General features: G+C 41.9%; 1 protein-coding gene across 1 annotated transcript in view; it reads left to right on the top strand.

Moving 5' to 3' along the window:
• The window catches only part of LOC104079441 (mucin-5B), a 45,421-nt gene extending 41,608 nt beyond the window's left edge, over positions 1-3,813 (top strand). Inside the window, exons 44-47 of the mRNA XM_009581479.1 lie at positions 986-1,114; positions 1,985-2,024; positions 2,736-2,859; positions 3,442-3,813. Of these exons, the coding sequence (XP_009579774.1) occupies positions 986-1,114; positions 1,985-2,024; positions 2,736-2,859; positions 3,442-3,622 (474 nt within the window). The 3' untranslated portion in view covers positions 3,623-3,813. The remainder of the gene's footprint in view (positions 1-985; positions 1,115-1,984; positions 2,025-2,735; positions 2,860-3,441) is intronic.
• The last annotated feature ends 11,143 nt before the right edge of the window (positions 3,814-14,956 follow it).

Here is a 14,956-nt window from a genome sequence, read left to right as displayed (position 1 = left end):
AATGCAAATCATGTTACCATCCCTCCTCCTCTCATGCAACAGAAAGAAAGAATTTGGAGGGGATGGTGGCATTGTGTAATACTGCTCTTGCAGAGATACGTGAGCTGGCGTCACATCATACTGCTCCGATCTGGAGACGGTGTCATTATCTTGCCCTGGAGATACAAAGCAAGATAATAGCGTGAGCGAGCTGATACAGCTGTACAACCACTAGTTCTGAATTTGCTGAGACAGAAATCAAAAGTGGCATAGCTGTTGTAGTGAAGCGTGACTTAGTAATGCACCCAGGTAATACATCGTGTCTTGTGAGCGTAGCGTTGTGTAGACATGGGCTGAACCTCAGGCTAGCTCTTTGGTTTTATTACAGGCTGCTACTCTTGTGAACAGTTAATGATGCTGTCTCACCCAGTAACTATTGTCTTACATGCTATTGCTTCTCTGGTAGCTCTAGTGCTCTGCTTCTTTTCTATTTCATCCTTTTATTCCTTGATAATTTATCTTGCAAGCTAGCTTCTCCTGTGCCAATATACAATTTTTATGTTTCCTTGAGGAGGCTTTGCGTTTATCCATTAATCTCTATTATGAAGACTTTTCTCGTCTTTCACACTTTTTGCTTTTCTTCCATCTATTAAAAAAGAAAATTGTTGAAATCCTTTAAAATAATTATTTTCCTTTTGTGTATATTTTATTCCATATACATTAACACACCTACCTTCTGGCACTTCTGTGCACACCTCTGTGCTCATTCCGCCACCAGCTTTTGATTCTTTCCACCTAGGTGGCCACAGCAGGGATTTTGCACAGCCTGGTAGTGGGAGAGCTTGGTATGTAATTTGCAGATGTGAGTTCCAGACATTTCAGCACTTTCAGAGTGATATGAACAACCCAGTCCCTCTGCCAGTTCATTGACGGTATTACTGTTGCATTATTCTGTTTTTATGCCTACACTATATTGGGTTGGGTTTTTTTTCCTGTTTTTATTCAGGTTGGAAAGAGTTATAAAGCTCCACATGATAACTGTACTCAGTACACGTGCACTGAATCAGCGGGCCAGTTCTCCTTGACTAGCACAGTAAAGGTCTGCCTACCATTTGAAGAATCAAACTGTGTCCCAGTAAGTGTTTTAGAGCCAGAAAAAAAGCCTTCTGGAATGAGCCCTGCTGCTGGTCTGGGAGTTTTCTTTACTGTTTTGAATGAGCCACTTCAGTATTTCTTGATCTTTCTGAACTGATCATCCTTGTTTGAAGGAAACATGCTTTTTCAGCCCTGAATGGAGTGTCCCAAAATTATTTGCAAGCAACCCACACATTTTACTTGTTGTGGGATAAGCATTAGAACTTGAAAGAGTATTGGGGCAATAGCAAGGTGGGATTTTTCATCACTTGAGAAACCCCAGTGTTAGGAAATGCGATTGAGCAGTAACTCATCGTGGACCCCTGGGAGAACCGATGAACACAGTGTCTTCTAAGACATGGTGCATCACTAAGCAAAGAAGCGGTACATGAATGAGCAAGGGGTATCATTCATGCCCTGGCTTTCAGCAATTAGTGGTTTCCAGTAACTTTCAGAAGCGTTGTGGGGTTTCGCAGCAGATCTGAAAACCAAAGCAGGGACAAAGACAGCCATCGACTTGAATTATTTAGGGTAGGTTATGGACAGGTCAGGCTGTTCAGTTCCAGGAGCAGCTGTCATTCTCTGGGGCTGGTTTTTTTGTGCTGCCTTCAATAGGACCTACATAAGGTCAGGCATGTGTTACAGGACACCTTACCTGGCTTGTGAGAGATATATTGTTTTAAGAAAATTCACTCTCTTCCTTGCTGATTTTTTTAAAGCAGTTTTATATATAATTGGTACACAAATAGGTCTGACGAGGAATCTGTGTTGGTTAGAGATGAGGGAATATACCTGAACTCTCATGGTTGCTACTAGCTGCTTAGCAATATGTGCATCTGAAGTGTTCTGGTTATGTTTGCTTTCAATACAGGGGACAGTTGATGTGACTTCGGATGGCTGTTGTAAGACATGTGAGTGCATTATATCGCTGATTTCCTATTCCAATGCTGTTAGGTTCTCCCCTGCTTGTAGTCCTGTTTCTGCACGCACTGAGAGTCTGCAGTTTCCACAGACTGAAGGCTGTTCTTACAGCAACAGAGCTGTTTTGTACCTCACAGCTGAGGTTAAAAATCCACTCACAGCTGAGCCTAAAAATCTGCCTCATTGTTCCAATGGGGACACTAAAATTCTTTGATCTCCTTTTCTTGTGTTTTTAAATAACTGAAATACTGTTAGTTTGAACTATACTCCTGATAAGAAAATTTGTAGAAAATATGCCCTGTATTCTTCCATCTAGAAATTGCATGGAAAAAAGGGTCTTTTTTCCGTAGCATCCACCCAGAAATCATGGGTTGTTATAGAGTCACAAATGTCATTTATAGCAATTTTAAAAAAACCAAACCCTTCATGTCTCCTTTAGGTCTTGGTTCCACAGTATCTTTACATGAACTTATACATAAGTCTTCATTTAAGATAGTCCACAAATAGAAAGTGCCTTGCCCAGCAGGAAATTGCTTTGCTGAATTAGTGCCTCTTTGCACTCTCATTTGTTTTTTTTAGTTATGCACTTGAACTGCAAAAAGTTTTAGTAGGATGATCTGCCCTCGGTTTCCTAGCAGATACCTTTCAAAACATTTACTCCCCAGGCTGAAGAAGGCTAACAGAAGTGTTCTCCTCCACAGGTATCGACCTGCCGCATAAATGCAAACGCAATGTGAAAGAGCAGTATATCGTCCGTGACAACTGTAAGTCAGCTGCTCCGGTCCCAGTGCCCTTTTGTGAAGGGACGTGCAGTACCTATTCTGTGTAAGTAGGAAACCTTTCTCTGTCCTTCCCCATGTCTGGTCTTTCTGGGTTCTTGTCGCCAATGGGCTGCAACTGTTTGTCCCCTTCCTGCTGTTTAAAAGGACCTGGTTGGGAAACTGGGTGTGCAGAACAGCAGTCATTAGCAATGTGACTAAATGTCTTTGGTGCGACAGGAGTGCCTTATCTTAGCTAGTAAAATAGGTCCCTTTGAAAAGACATCAGCTAAATTTGTTAACTACCCATTCTTAAACGTGTCCTTATGTGGTTTTTGAACAGCTCTGGTGTTTAGTGGAGTTTTTTCCAGCTCTTTGGTCTCTGCATGAATTGTTCCTTTCTTTCTTGCCAGAATGGGTGTAATCCAAAATCCACTGAAGTTACTGGGATTTTCCCCATTGGTGTCAGAGGATCTGGCCCTGCATGGCTAGTAGCGTCCTGAGGAAAGTCTGTGATGAATAAGCAGAAAAATAGATAGGAAATTTTGCTCCTTTGCTCCTTAGAAGTATCTCCCTTTGGAGCAGCAAATACGGATCAGTTTGAGAAGACAACAGGCAGCAGACTGATGTGCAAATCTCATTTCTATAGGTATTCCTTTGAGGCCAATGAAATGGAACACAAATGCATTTGCTGCCATGAAAAAAGGAGTCACGAAGTGAAGGTGGAACTGGTTTGCTCTGAGCATAAGACAGTCCAATTCACATACGTGCATGTAGATGAATGTGGATGTGTGGAAACAAAATGCCCAAAGAGGAGAACAAGAGCATAAACTAAAGCAAATATTTCAGCTCCCATTTAATGCTTCCCTAGCAAGTGAGTGGTTTAGAAAACAGCTGTGAGTAACCTTCAAATGACCATACTTCTCTCTTGTGATTTTTCCTTCCGGTATTACACGCAGTTATGGAAATTAGCTGAAGATTTTACTCTAAATGTTTGTAGAATAAACTGCATTTCAAAGAGGACTTGTTTCTCCTGTTTCAGTGATGCTGCTAATGGGGCAAGGTGGCTAATGTCTTTAATCCCATAGTGGTGTATAAACCATGGTTATTCCAAGACACTCTAGAGACAGCTGATGCCTTCCAAAAGCCCTGCCTGAAGAAAGTGCACATTGTAAAACCATAACCACACGCATCACTTCATTCCCCTTAGAAGGGAAACAGTAATCACTTCCACAGCTGTGGTTCGGTCGGAGAGGCAGGACTCGGGTCAGGGGCACGTTTGCTTTCTTCTCCCCAGTGGTCCCGAACCTACTTCAGCTGTGACTCTGGGTCACTGGAGGAAAGCAAGGTGCTTTTTTCCTTCTGGACAGTGAGCACTACACCAGGAGTGTAAAAACATGTTTTACATATACACTACAAAATTACTATATTTGCACCCTTATTGTGAGTCCTTATCTCACTAGTGTTCTTCATTATTTGCCAACATCAAACTCCGAGCTGTGTGTCAGGTGAAAGACTGATGTTCAGTCTCACTACTGGTTACATGACTATGACTTCTGTTATAAATGGTTGACTCGCAGCTAGCATATCCAACGGTACTGGTGACAGTATCTTATGTGGACAGGGATCAAAATGATCCAACAATACCTTCAGAGTATGCAAGGAAGGCAGATGCTTCTGCTACTTGAGCAATTTAGTCTTTTGTGACCTGGAAGAGAACTGAGGATTGTCACTTTCTTAGTGTGCAGTGTCTGCATCTAAATAAACAACATCAACGCCGCTGTCCTCCATTTCTTTCCTGTATTTTAAGTACATGGGCCAGACGTGTCCATCAAAGAGATCCGGTGGGTCAGGAACAGTGTAGTTCCGTGTGCTTCTCCTCCTGTGGGGGGGGGCTTTTGGGAATTGTTTTGAAGGGAATGCTTTTGAACTGACCAAGTAGATACGAAGTGCATTAACCTTTAGCTTTCCATTTTAAAATGCTACAGCTATTGAGCCCCAAGTAATCTTTCATTTAATTCTTTTTCATAATAAATCATTTCAGCTGATGTCAGGTTACTTTCATGTGTATTGTTTCATTATGGTGTTACTGATCTTAAAATTCTGGGAATCCTTCCCTTTGAATAGGCATCGGAGTTGAATGGTACATGTTTTTCTCCGCTCTCACCTGAGAGTCCCGTGCTTATTGGGTCGTCACTGTGATGCAGTAGGGCAGTCTGTGTTATGCTTCTGCAGGGTTCAGCTCAAATTGTTTCAATTAACCCGTTCTCCAGCCCCTTTCTGGAATGATTTGTCTCAGCTTAAGGCTGGTGTAAGAGCCCTTGGAAGTTATCAGTTTCTCAGCACTGGGTATTTTGAGAGCCCGGATAGCCGGCTTAGACAGCTGAAGTCAGAGGAGGTGAATTTCATCCTTTGTATTTATTCTGTTTCCTTGCAAACAATAAAAGAGATGCTGGGTGTACCTAATGATCACAGTGGGAATAGGCGCACTGCAGGTATCTTTGGGAAACATGGACCACGAAATCCAGTAAGGTGTTTGTGCTGAAGTACTGAATTACAGAATCATAGAACATCTCAGGTTGGAAGGGACCCATAAGGATCATCGAATGGAACCTAATGCTCCCATTCCCAGCCTCCGCACTAGTCAGTGGACCAGTTTGCTTGATTATAAATGATAGGAATCTCCAAATAATTCAGCTAACTGTCAGTGCAACGCAACTCTCTTGGAAGGCATGTGTTGCAATTGCTTGACAGTGAGGCTCATGTATAAATTTCACATTAGCCCAGAAAACGTTCTTACTGATACAAATCAGGTGCACGCATACTTTTACAATGCAAAGAACAGCAGCAAAAAAGGACATTCCTTTCTTTCCTCCTTGCCTTTCCCTGAGGGGGAAGAAATCATTCTTGAGTGCTTTTGTCATCCGAAGAGTAAACAGACTCTGTAAGTAGTCAGATACCTCCAGTAAACCCTGCAGATCAATCATTCTCAGCAGGATGGCTTAGCCAGAACATGATCAGAAACCTTTCCCATCTCTGCATTATCTTCAGGTGGGAGAATGGCATAAAACACAATCTAATCTTACCAGGCGTACTTGCATTTCTGTTCTCCTGTGTGTTTTAGTGATGATGAGATTTTATACAGAAACTGAGAATGGCATTAATTTAAAGGCGTACTTTCCTGTTCATGTTTGGCATGCATTTTGCTTTTCAGGCAAGTGAAATGCTGGAACCAAAGGCATATTCCCATCTCCAGAGTGCTTTTGAACAAAGGATCATGTGAAACCTCACATGCTGCTTCTCCATTCCCAGTTACACCTGGCACTTCATTTACTCACTCAGTCCAGCATTTAACTGGCCTGTGCAATACCTTTTACAGCTCTGATGGCCGGGTATTAAAGTGAACTCATTGGTCCTCTGTTCACAGGTGCAGAGTCCTATTTAGCTGAGATGCAGCCAGCAAGGCAAAGCCCCTTTAATGAGAACTTTCAGCTGCCTCAGCTCAGAGACAGTCAATGGGTCAAACATCTCCCCCCCCACCCCACCCCCCCCCAAATGCACAGAAACAAAAATCTCTGCTGCTCCATCTTGGGAAAGGGTTGCACTGGAAGCAAATAGATATAATGACCCACTTGCAAGCTGGCCCTTCTCGCTGAGTGGCTCTGCCTCTGCATGCAGCAGCATTGCCGCTTGCACGGAGAAGGCTGGACTGCAGCTAAAGTCTGTGTGTCCTTCTTTAGGCTGTTGTCGCAAGCCCCCACCAGAACTGGCAAAGTTGGTCACAGGCGGCTCTTCCAGGAAAAGCTTCCCCGTGAACGTTTTACTTGACCATGATCTTGCTGCCGCTGTTGTGTGGCTGCTTCTCACGTGTGCACGGTCAAGCCCTCATCTGTAGCCCCAGGCCACTTCTTCCAGCTAGTGACTAGTCTCTGCAAGTCAAACATTTCCCTGGCGTAACTCAAGAAAAATCAGTGGCATTGCTCCAAGTACTCTTTCTTCCTTTTGCGTGAATTCTTTACACCAGCATCCACTTCAATAGGGTAACCCCAGGAGAACCAGCGTTCAGCTGAGCCAGTTGGGCCAGGGCTCAGCTGGTTTCAGCCTGTAGCCATTCTTTTCTTATCATGCGAGGATGGTACTCCCACTCACTGAACAGTTCTGAGGCAACACACCAGGAAGTACTGTCCCATATTGCTAAAATAAATATTTGCCGGAGATACTGCCTCGTGTCAGGTGAACAAGTCCTAAGACACTTTATCATGTCACTGGTGTGCTCTGAGCCTGGGTTGCCATTATGAGATGAACTCTGACTTGCCTGTTGATTTGTGGCTCAGAAAGGTCAGTTCCCAACACTACTTTGACGTAGTTTAGCTAAATTTTTGTTTGGCTTTTGTTACCAATTATTGGTGTTTGCAAGGAGGAAAAGAAAATTAAAGGTGTGCTCTGGATTTTTTGTTTGGGGAGAGGCACTGTTCTTTTACAAGCTTTTCCACTGAGTGGATCTCCTGGCTGTGGAATCAGACCTCTAGTGTTATCTACGGTGTGCTGTATCGATATCAATCTATTCTGGTATCTAGAATCTCGAGCTGAAAACAAAGACTGTGAACTGTAAATGCCCTCTAATACAGAAGGGATTGTTTAAAAGAATGCTGCACCTATTTGGTTTCAGCGTACCGGCTTAACAATTAGAATGAGAAAGTTGCAATGTAAGCATGAAAAAATTTGTCGAAATATCACTCAGGAAAGTTATCTGATTAGTAATGAACCAGAAGAGAAAATAATCTGGCAAATTCAATGGATCGTCTTGCAGGTAAGGGGGAGACCAAGCATTGGGTGGTCTGAGAGCTGTTCCTGACTCTTCTACAGATTCGTGCGCTCAAATACATGTTCTTGGCCTTGTTTATATTTCCTTTGTGATCTAAGATAAGGATAAAGGTAGGCCTTTATTTCTTTTATGTGATTGTAACATTTGAGCTCATAAAGCCTTTCTGCAATAGTATATAACATGCTATTTGCAAACCTGAAGTGGCTACACTCACTTTTGTCAGGCATCCCAAACATCCTTTAGGAGAAATAACAGTGACAAGTCTCCAAAGACACCGAAACAAAAGTATCAGTTGTGAAAATCTTTCTGGTTTTTACACTTCAAAGGATCTGATTATTTAGTATCTTCAGGGCAACAATGGAGTCTCAGTTTGCCTTGTACAAGGCCATTCTCACATCCATTTAATTCTTTGACAACAGCAATCTCTCCCTCAGGAAAGCAACCCCATCGGCGGAGTGCCCGGGCGATGGGCTTTGTGTCAAAAGTAGGCCAGGGTTTGATCATGAAGCTAGAGAGGTTGTAATTTCTTATGCACTTTACTTTTCTCTAGGTGCGAAGACCGAGTTTTCATCAGTAGTCTCTAAGGCAGTTTAATTGATACTTACTGACCTCAATTTAATGATTTTTTAAATTCAGAGTCAATCGGCCCAGTGGCTTCCTGTAACTGTTGACGCCTCTGTTTATAGATATCCCTGTTTCACTCGAGCTTGCTTTTTGTGAAAGCCTGTTTTTAAAACATCCTCTTTGTTGGAAAGAAAATTATTTAACTACTGATCCTTCAGAGGATCCAGTCCAGTGAGGTCTCCCATTGATATGAGTGAAGAAATCAAAGAGGACTGGGTGGGTAGGCTCTGGTTTATTCCATCTACCTAAAAACCCATATGTACAAATTAGGACTTGAGGCACTGTAATCTTTCTGCGTAGTTACTGAAAATTGCTATGCGTCTTACCTGAGAGCTCAATTGTTTTCTGGAAACGTCCCCACCTCTCCCTCTTTTGAATTCATAGGCAGTCTAAGGTAAGTACAGCCCTATCTCATCTAAATCCTTTAAAGCAATGTAAGAAATTGATCCCAAATGCCAATTTTATATTTTTGTAATGGGAAGCACCAGATATTTACTGCACATTCTGCCAACCCTATATCCTGCCTTGAACATCTCAACTACCCTCAGGACTTTCAATGAAAGACTCTTTCGCCCTGATTTCTAATAAGAATGATGCTGAGAACAGTTTCATTATTTTTGATAGGTTCCTTGGCGAGGGCTTCATCTCACTTTTAACATTTGCAGTGGTCTTGTGAATTTTCCCTTTACTCCCTTTTGGTTTTTTAAATGTCGTCCTCAGCAACCGATCTCATTCTCGGCCCTGACACAGAGTGAGTCATATTTTGACCTACACCAATGTCCCTTAACATGACTCCAGCAAATCAAAGGGAGATTAAATTGGGCTAACTTAGCAGGCAGGGAGTTTGCTGCCATTCCTATGTGTTTTGTATGTAAGTTAGATTCAGCTTGAATTTCTGAAGGCCACTGAAGAAGTGCATAAACCCTTTTGTGTTCCAGCTCTGAAATGTTTTTTTCTGTGTCACCACCTTTCTCTACACCGCTATTCAGAGACAGTCATGAGGCAAGTCCATTGCCACTCCTTTACAGCATCTTGCCTTCACTTCTTTACATATCCAGAGGTTTTTCTATATTGACTGATCCATTTCTCGCAATGCCATAAAAACCTGGCTTAAAACCAGAGTTTAATCTGACCCGCAGTGAGCATTGGTCTATAAACAAAAGGCTATCAAAGTGCAATGTAGCCGTACCATCTGCTACTTTATGTCCTGGAATTAGCTTTTTCCCCAGGGCTATTTCTCTCAAGGACCACAGCAGATACCTTCACATCCCCAGCACCCCAACCTACTTCTAGCTTGTCCGCTTACTTACACCGTCTGTTTGCTCTCGATGATGTTCTCTGGCTTTTTCAGTGGCAGTCATTTCAGGTTAGGCATGGAAAAGATTTTCCTGGGTATGCGATATATGCTATAAATCCATCTTTACTGTTACCCCCGGATAATTTTCAGGAACTGCTACAATTCATCACACCCTTCCTAAATAACTAGTCTGGGAAAGCCTTCAAAGAATTTTTATAGCCTGCAATGCTTGCTCTGTGTGGTGAAATGCCTGTCCGGAGGCTGTTTACTGAGAACCAGAATAGCCCCTGTGGCACCAGTGTGGATGCTTGTTCTTCCCCATCACCAAATAAATTGGACTGGACATCTTCCTAAAGACATCTGTGCCTTTCCAGCAGCAGGTAGGTGATTGGGTGACATTTTTGTATCCTGTGTTGTGCTGCTCAGACTAGATTATAATAATGACCCTTATAGCCTTTGTAAAAGGAAAAGCAGTTTCAGGCACGTTCTCACCCTACATCCACACTTTCATAATTGGATAATTAGGTCACGCAAAGATTTCTGGCAGAAACAGAAGCTATGCCTATTAATTCACCTTTCCCTCAAGCTCAATGACTTGAAAAACATCTGAAAAAAAAAACCCCTCACGTTAAAAAACCAAAGTTTTCCCAGCGGTCTCATATTTTGCTTTCAGAGCAATGCTCGAGAGTGTGCTCAACTTCCCTGACATGTTTTTGTTAATAACTAATGAATTAAGCTGCTTGCTTTTGATGTTGATTTTTCACTGCAGAGTAAGACTCAATGAAAGGAGTTTCTTTGCATCCTTGACATGAGTGTTAATTACCACTGTGTCTTAGGTCTGCCTGACTGATATTTGCTCTGGGATAGCATGGCGCTTCTGACAACAAAATTGTTTATAAAAATTCTATAAAAATCCTAAAGGAATTAGTCATTATTTTATTTGATGAGCAGTTCTAGATCACTGTGTAATATCACCCTTCCTTGCAGATACTGGGGGATTCCATAATATAGTTACATTTCACTGGTACTGAATCCCTTTGAATTCATGGTTTCTAATAGCTTTGGGCCTGATTCTCTTCTAGGTTCCAAACCTGGGATAAATCTTTTTTTTTTTTTTTAATCACAGCTTTTTATTACAGCTTTAAAACTACATTTTTAGTTTTTATTTCCCTCATAAGGTGGGCTGCCTTGCCTGAGAAAGATTCTCCTAAAACAAAATAATAAATACCAAAGTTTTTCATTATCATTAACGAAGATGAATACTTTGTACATGGAGCTTGTAAAACACTGCAGGCTCCAACTATTTGAACAAAATAGTCTGTTAATAATACATGCAAGGGATTAATAGTAATTAAGAACTGTTTCTCCTTGTTCCTGCAGTCAAAACAACGGAGCAAACATTGAAATATGTAATCTTTGTTGCTAATGGATTCTGACTGGACTAGCAGATCCTGCTTTGTCTGCACAGCTTTCCTTGAAGGAAATACAAGATAGTTATACGTTCCGTCTGCACTACAGCTGGAGACGTAAGATGAGTCAGTACTGTCCTTTAGAGTGAAATATATGCTTACAGCAGCAGAACCTGAAAGTGAGAAAAGCCCTCGCTCCCCGTGAAAAACCCAACCTGTCATTCGATACGAGCTGACATTGAAAGCAGTGTTATGGTGTGACAGAAACGTGGTGTGACAGGATCCTTAGCCAGCCAGTTCACTGAAGTGGAATGTTTTTAAAGTAAAAAGGCCTCTCCCGTGCCAAAAAAATACCAGATACTTCCAGTCCCCACGGCTGGATTTTACTAGAGTACAAAATAATAATCTGCAACAGGGTGACTCTCAGCAGAGGAACTGCAAAGCTGTTGGGCGAATCTGATTTTAAAAAGTTTCATTAAATAGGTCCCCTGTCAGCTGTGTTCACGAAGAGTGGGTCCTTTCCCCCAGTCCACCCCCAGCCAGCACCACTGGGGTTCCCAGGTCTCTTCAGGGTCCGTGGGAAGCCTCCTTCTCTCCCTTGCCTCTGAAGTTTGGCTTTGGGTCTGCTCTCGGCTGCAGAAAAACCCTGCTCCTTCTCTCCCCATCTGCACTGCTGTTGCAGGCTCGTCCTGTGTCTTTCACACCCTGCCTAGATTCATTTGCCCTCCCAAATCTTCTCCCAGCTAAGCCTGCGCAGTTACTGTCAGGAAAGGAGCCATCTCCCCTTCCTCGAGAGGTCTGCATTAGCCTGCAACAAGTATTTGGCAATCCCCAGGGTCAGTGTAGACTGGGTGATGAGAGGTTGAGAGCAGCCCTGCCACGAAGGACTTGGGGGTACTGGTGGATGAAAAGCTGGACATGAGCCGGCAATGTGCGCTGGCAGCCCAGAAGGCCAACGGTATCCTGGGCTGCATCCAAAGCAGCGTGGCCAGCAGGTCGAGGGAGGGGATTCTGCCCCTCTGCTCTGCTCCGGTGAGACCCCCCTGCAGTGCTGCGTCCAGCTCTGGGGTCCTCAGCCCAGGAAAGACAGGGACCTGTTGGAGCGGGTCCAGAGGAGGCCACGGAAACGATCAAGGGGATGGAACACCTCTGCTGTGAAGAAAGGCTGAGAGAGTTGGGGTTGTTCAGCCTGGAGAAGAGAAGGCTTCAGGGAGACTTGATTGTGGCCTTTCAATATATAAAGGGAGCTCATAAGAAATACATAGAAAGACTTTTTACCAGGGCCTGTAGTGACATGACAAGGGACAACAGTTTTAAACTGGAAGAGGGTAGGTTTAAATTGGATATAAGGAAGAATTTTTTTCTGGGACACTGGAAGAGGTTTCCCAGAGAAACTGTGGATGTCCCATCATCGGCAGTGTTCAGAGTCAGGCTGGATGGGGCTCTGAGCAACCTGATGTAGTGAAAGATGTCCCTGCCCACAGCAGGGGGGTCGGACAAGATGATCTTTGAAGGTCCCTTCCAACCCAAACCACTCTATGAATCTATGATTCTAAGTGTTCTTCTTCTCTACAGAGACATACTCTTCAACAGAACATGCAACAAAGAGCAGTTATTTTCACCAAACTGAAAATCAGTAACGGTTACTTTGGGGGCTTTTATTTTTAATAAACACGAAGACCAGTGAAAAGCACGGCAGTGCTCTGCATCCCTCCTAGGCAGAGGAAACCACTCCCGTACCTACCACCACCACCAAAAATCCCTCCTTGCTTTTTCTCTGGGCCTCTGCCTCTAACCTGCTGGGGCACACCAGCTGTCTTTCTAGTTGTTTAACTTGCAGCTGGTGTCAGCCTTTTTGCAGGCTTTTGTCTCACAAAATTATTAGCAAAGTAACTGCAAGCTGTAGTAATTTCTGCGGTTAAAAAATTTCATGCATAATTGCATCACAGGAACAGAAACTTCTTGCAAATCTGCCTTTCACCTTCAGTGACATTGTTACTCCTGGGCTCACTACGAATACTCAGCATGGCATCTTATTCATTTTACATAAATCCTGGTTTTCTTTGAGCAAAGATTTGCAATGCTGTGTCAGAAAATAACCTTGGTCTGGACCTTTTGCAGTATTTTTAAATGTGACAAATTGTCAAGGTGAAAAAATCCAGAAGTAATTTTTTTTAAATTGTTTGACTTAGATTAGATTACTATACTACTATATTAATAATACGATTTGTGCTCTGGCTTTTAAATTATACCAGGGGTATTGTAGGCATTCCAGAAATGAAACTTTTAAAGTGCCAGTTCATTCACTTGATCTTTCCTTTACAATATCTAGAGAGCACAATTAATACAATGAAGCTATTAAAGAACAAATTAAAAGCCAAAATTCTATGTAACACCTAAAAGTACCAAGATGCTTTCTCATGTTTTGATAGAGGATTAAACTAAACTGCATCCATAAAGGTGAAATTTTAAGAAAAAAAAGCCACAGTTTGACCATGTGTCAATTCTAGATAAACTTCTTCTTGATTACTGGAAATTATTTTTGGATTTAAGGGAAACATGGGCAAAAATTCTTTTTAAATTCTGGAGATAAATTACTTGATGGCCTTCCGTTTCATTAGATGTCAGAATATTTAGCATGATAAGAATCTTATTTATTTATTTATTTATTTATGGCTATACTTAACTATTCTTAAATGTTTTTTTCATTCTTTTACATATAATTGATAATTTCCTACTATGTATTTTGATAGCCTTTTTTTTCTTCTGCTTGCACCAGGGTCTAGTGCAGTCATATTACTAATGGCATTCTCTCAATACATTTATATCATCAGTTATGGAACATCTTATTATGGATGACTTTACAGCAGTTTTAGCATAGCATATGCGTGTATAGAGAAAATATTAAGTACTGCTGATTGTGTTACCCTTTAAGTCCACTTGAAAAAATCCTGTGTTGCTATTGCAGGTGTTACTGTTTTTGCTTACGCCAATGTAAGCCAGAACAAAATTCACTGAAGTCAACAGAACTTTAGTGAAACAATAAAGAAATGGTGTTTTGTTTACAGTAAAGCATTAGATTTATTAGTACTACATCCATTTACTTGTATACCAATCCTGCTATTTCATGTATCCTGTATTATAGTTCTCCTAATTCCTACTTACAACCGTAGTCCTTCTGTCTGTAAATAGGAAAGTTTGTTGAGAACCAAAAAGATCTGATGCTGACAGAGCTTTTTCAGGTGAAGGCTAAAGAGTCAATTTGCATATTTTGGTGCACACATCATCTGCACCCAGAAAGTCAATACAAACAGGTTTTACAAGGGTATTTTCTTTTTCTTCCTCAATCTGAAATCAGATATAGTTTGTAAGCCATCAAAAGTGAAAGGCGGGGTAACAATTTTTCTTAGGGAATGGCCAAGTCAAAAAACCCATTGGGTTTAAGGTAAAGATCGATACATTTATGAGAGATTACTTGATATGATTCCTTCTAGATAAAAGAAGGGAATTTGGTGACCTGAGAACTCTCCTCCTTCTTAACAAATTTCATGGGTAGACCAGGGACATGAGGTTTAGTGGCACAAGTCAAGAGGGCCATGTTGATGCTTTTAGCGCATATTGAAGTCCATATTGCCTGTTTGAACATGTTCCTGACCGTTGGCGTATTTCTGTATAGAGAGCCAAATTAAACTTCATCCTGTTGCTTTCAGAACATGATTTGACATAAATCATGGCTGCAATGGCATGTCCAGGACCTTTGCCAGACTGAGCATTTAACGTAGCTCACGTCCTGAGCTAGTGTTCCTTACCCAGCTCCCACACTAGTTTTTTAGCACTAGCTTTATAATTTCTGTTATAATTCCAGTAATGTCACTGAATGTCATCTTATCTTATCTGTTACCCTTCCTTCACCATGAACGTGCCGATCGCAATGCCTGAAGTTAAATCAAGTGACCTGGCTTTTTTTTTTGCTGTGCCTGACAGGGAGATGAGGCGGCTTGTAAGACTG

This window comes from Fulmarus glacialis, unplaced genomic scaffold (assembly GCF_000690835.1).
Source record: "Fulmarus glacialis isolate BGI_N327 unplaced genomic scaffold, ASM69083v1 scaffold8607, whole genome shotgun sequence".
Classification (NCBI taxonomy): Eukaryota; Metazoa; Chordata; class Aves; order Procellariiformes; family Procellariidae; genus Fulmarus; species Fulmarus glacialis.
The sequence above is the reverse complement of the archived record's forward strand: the minus strand, read 5'-3'. Positions and strand labels throughout refer to the sequence as shown.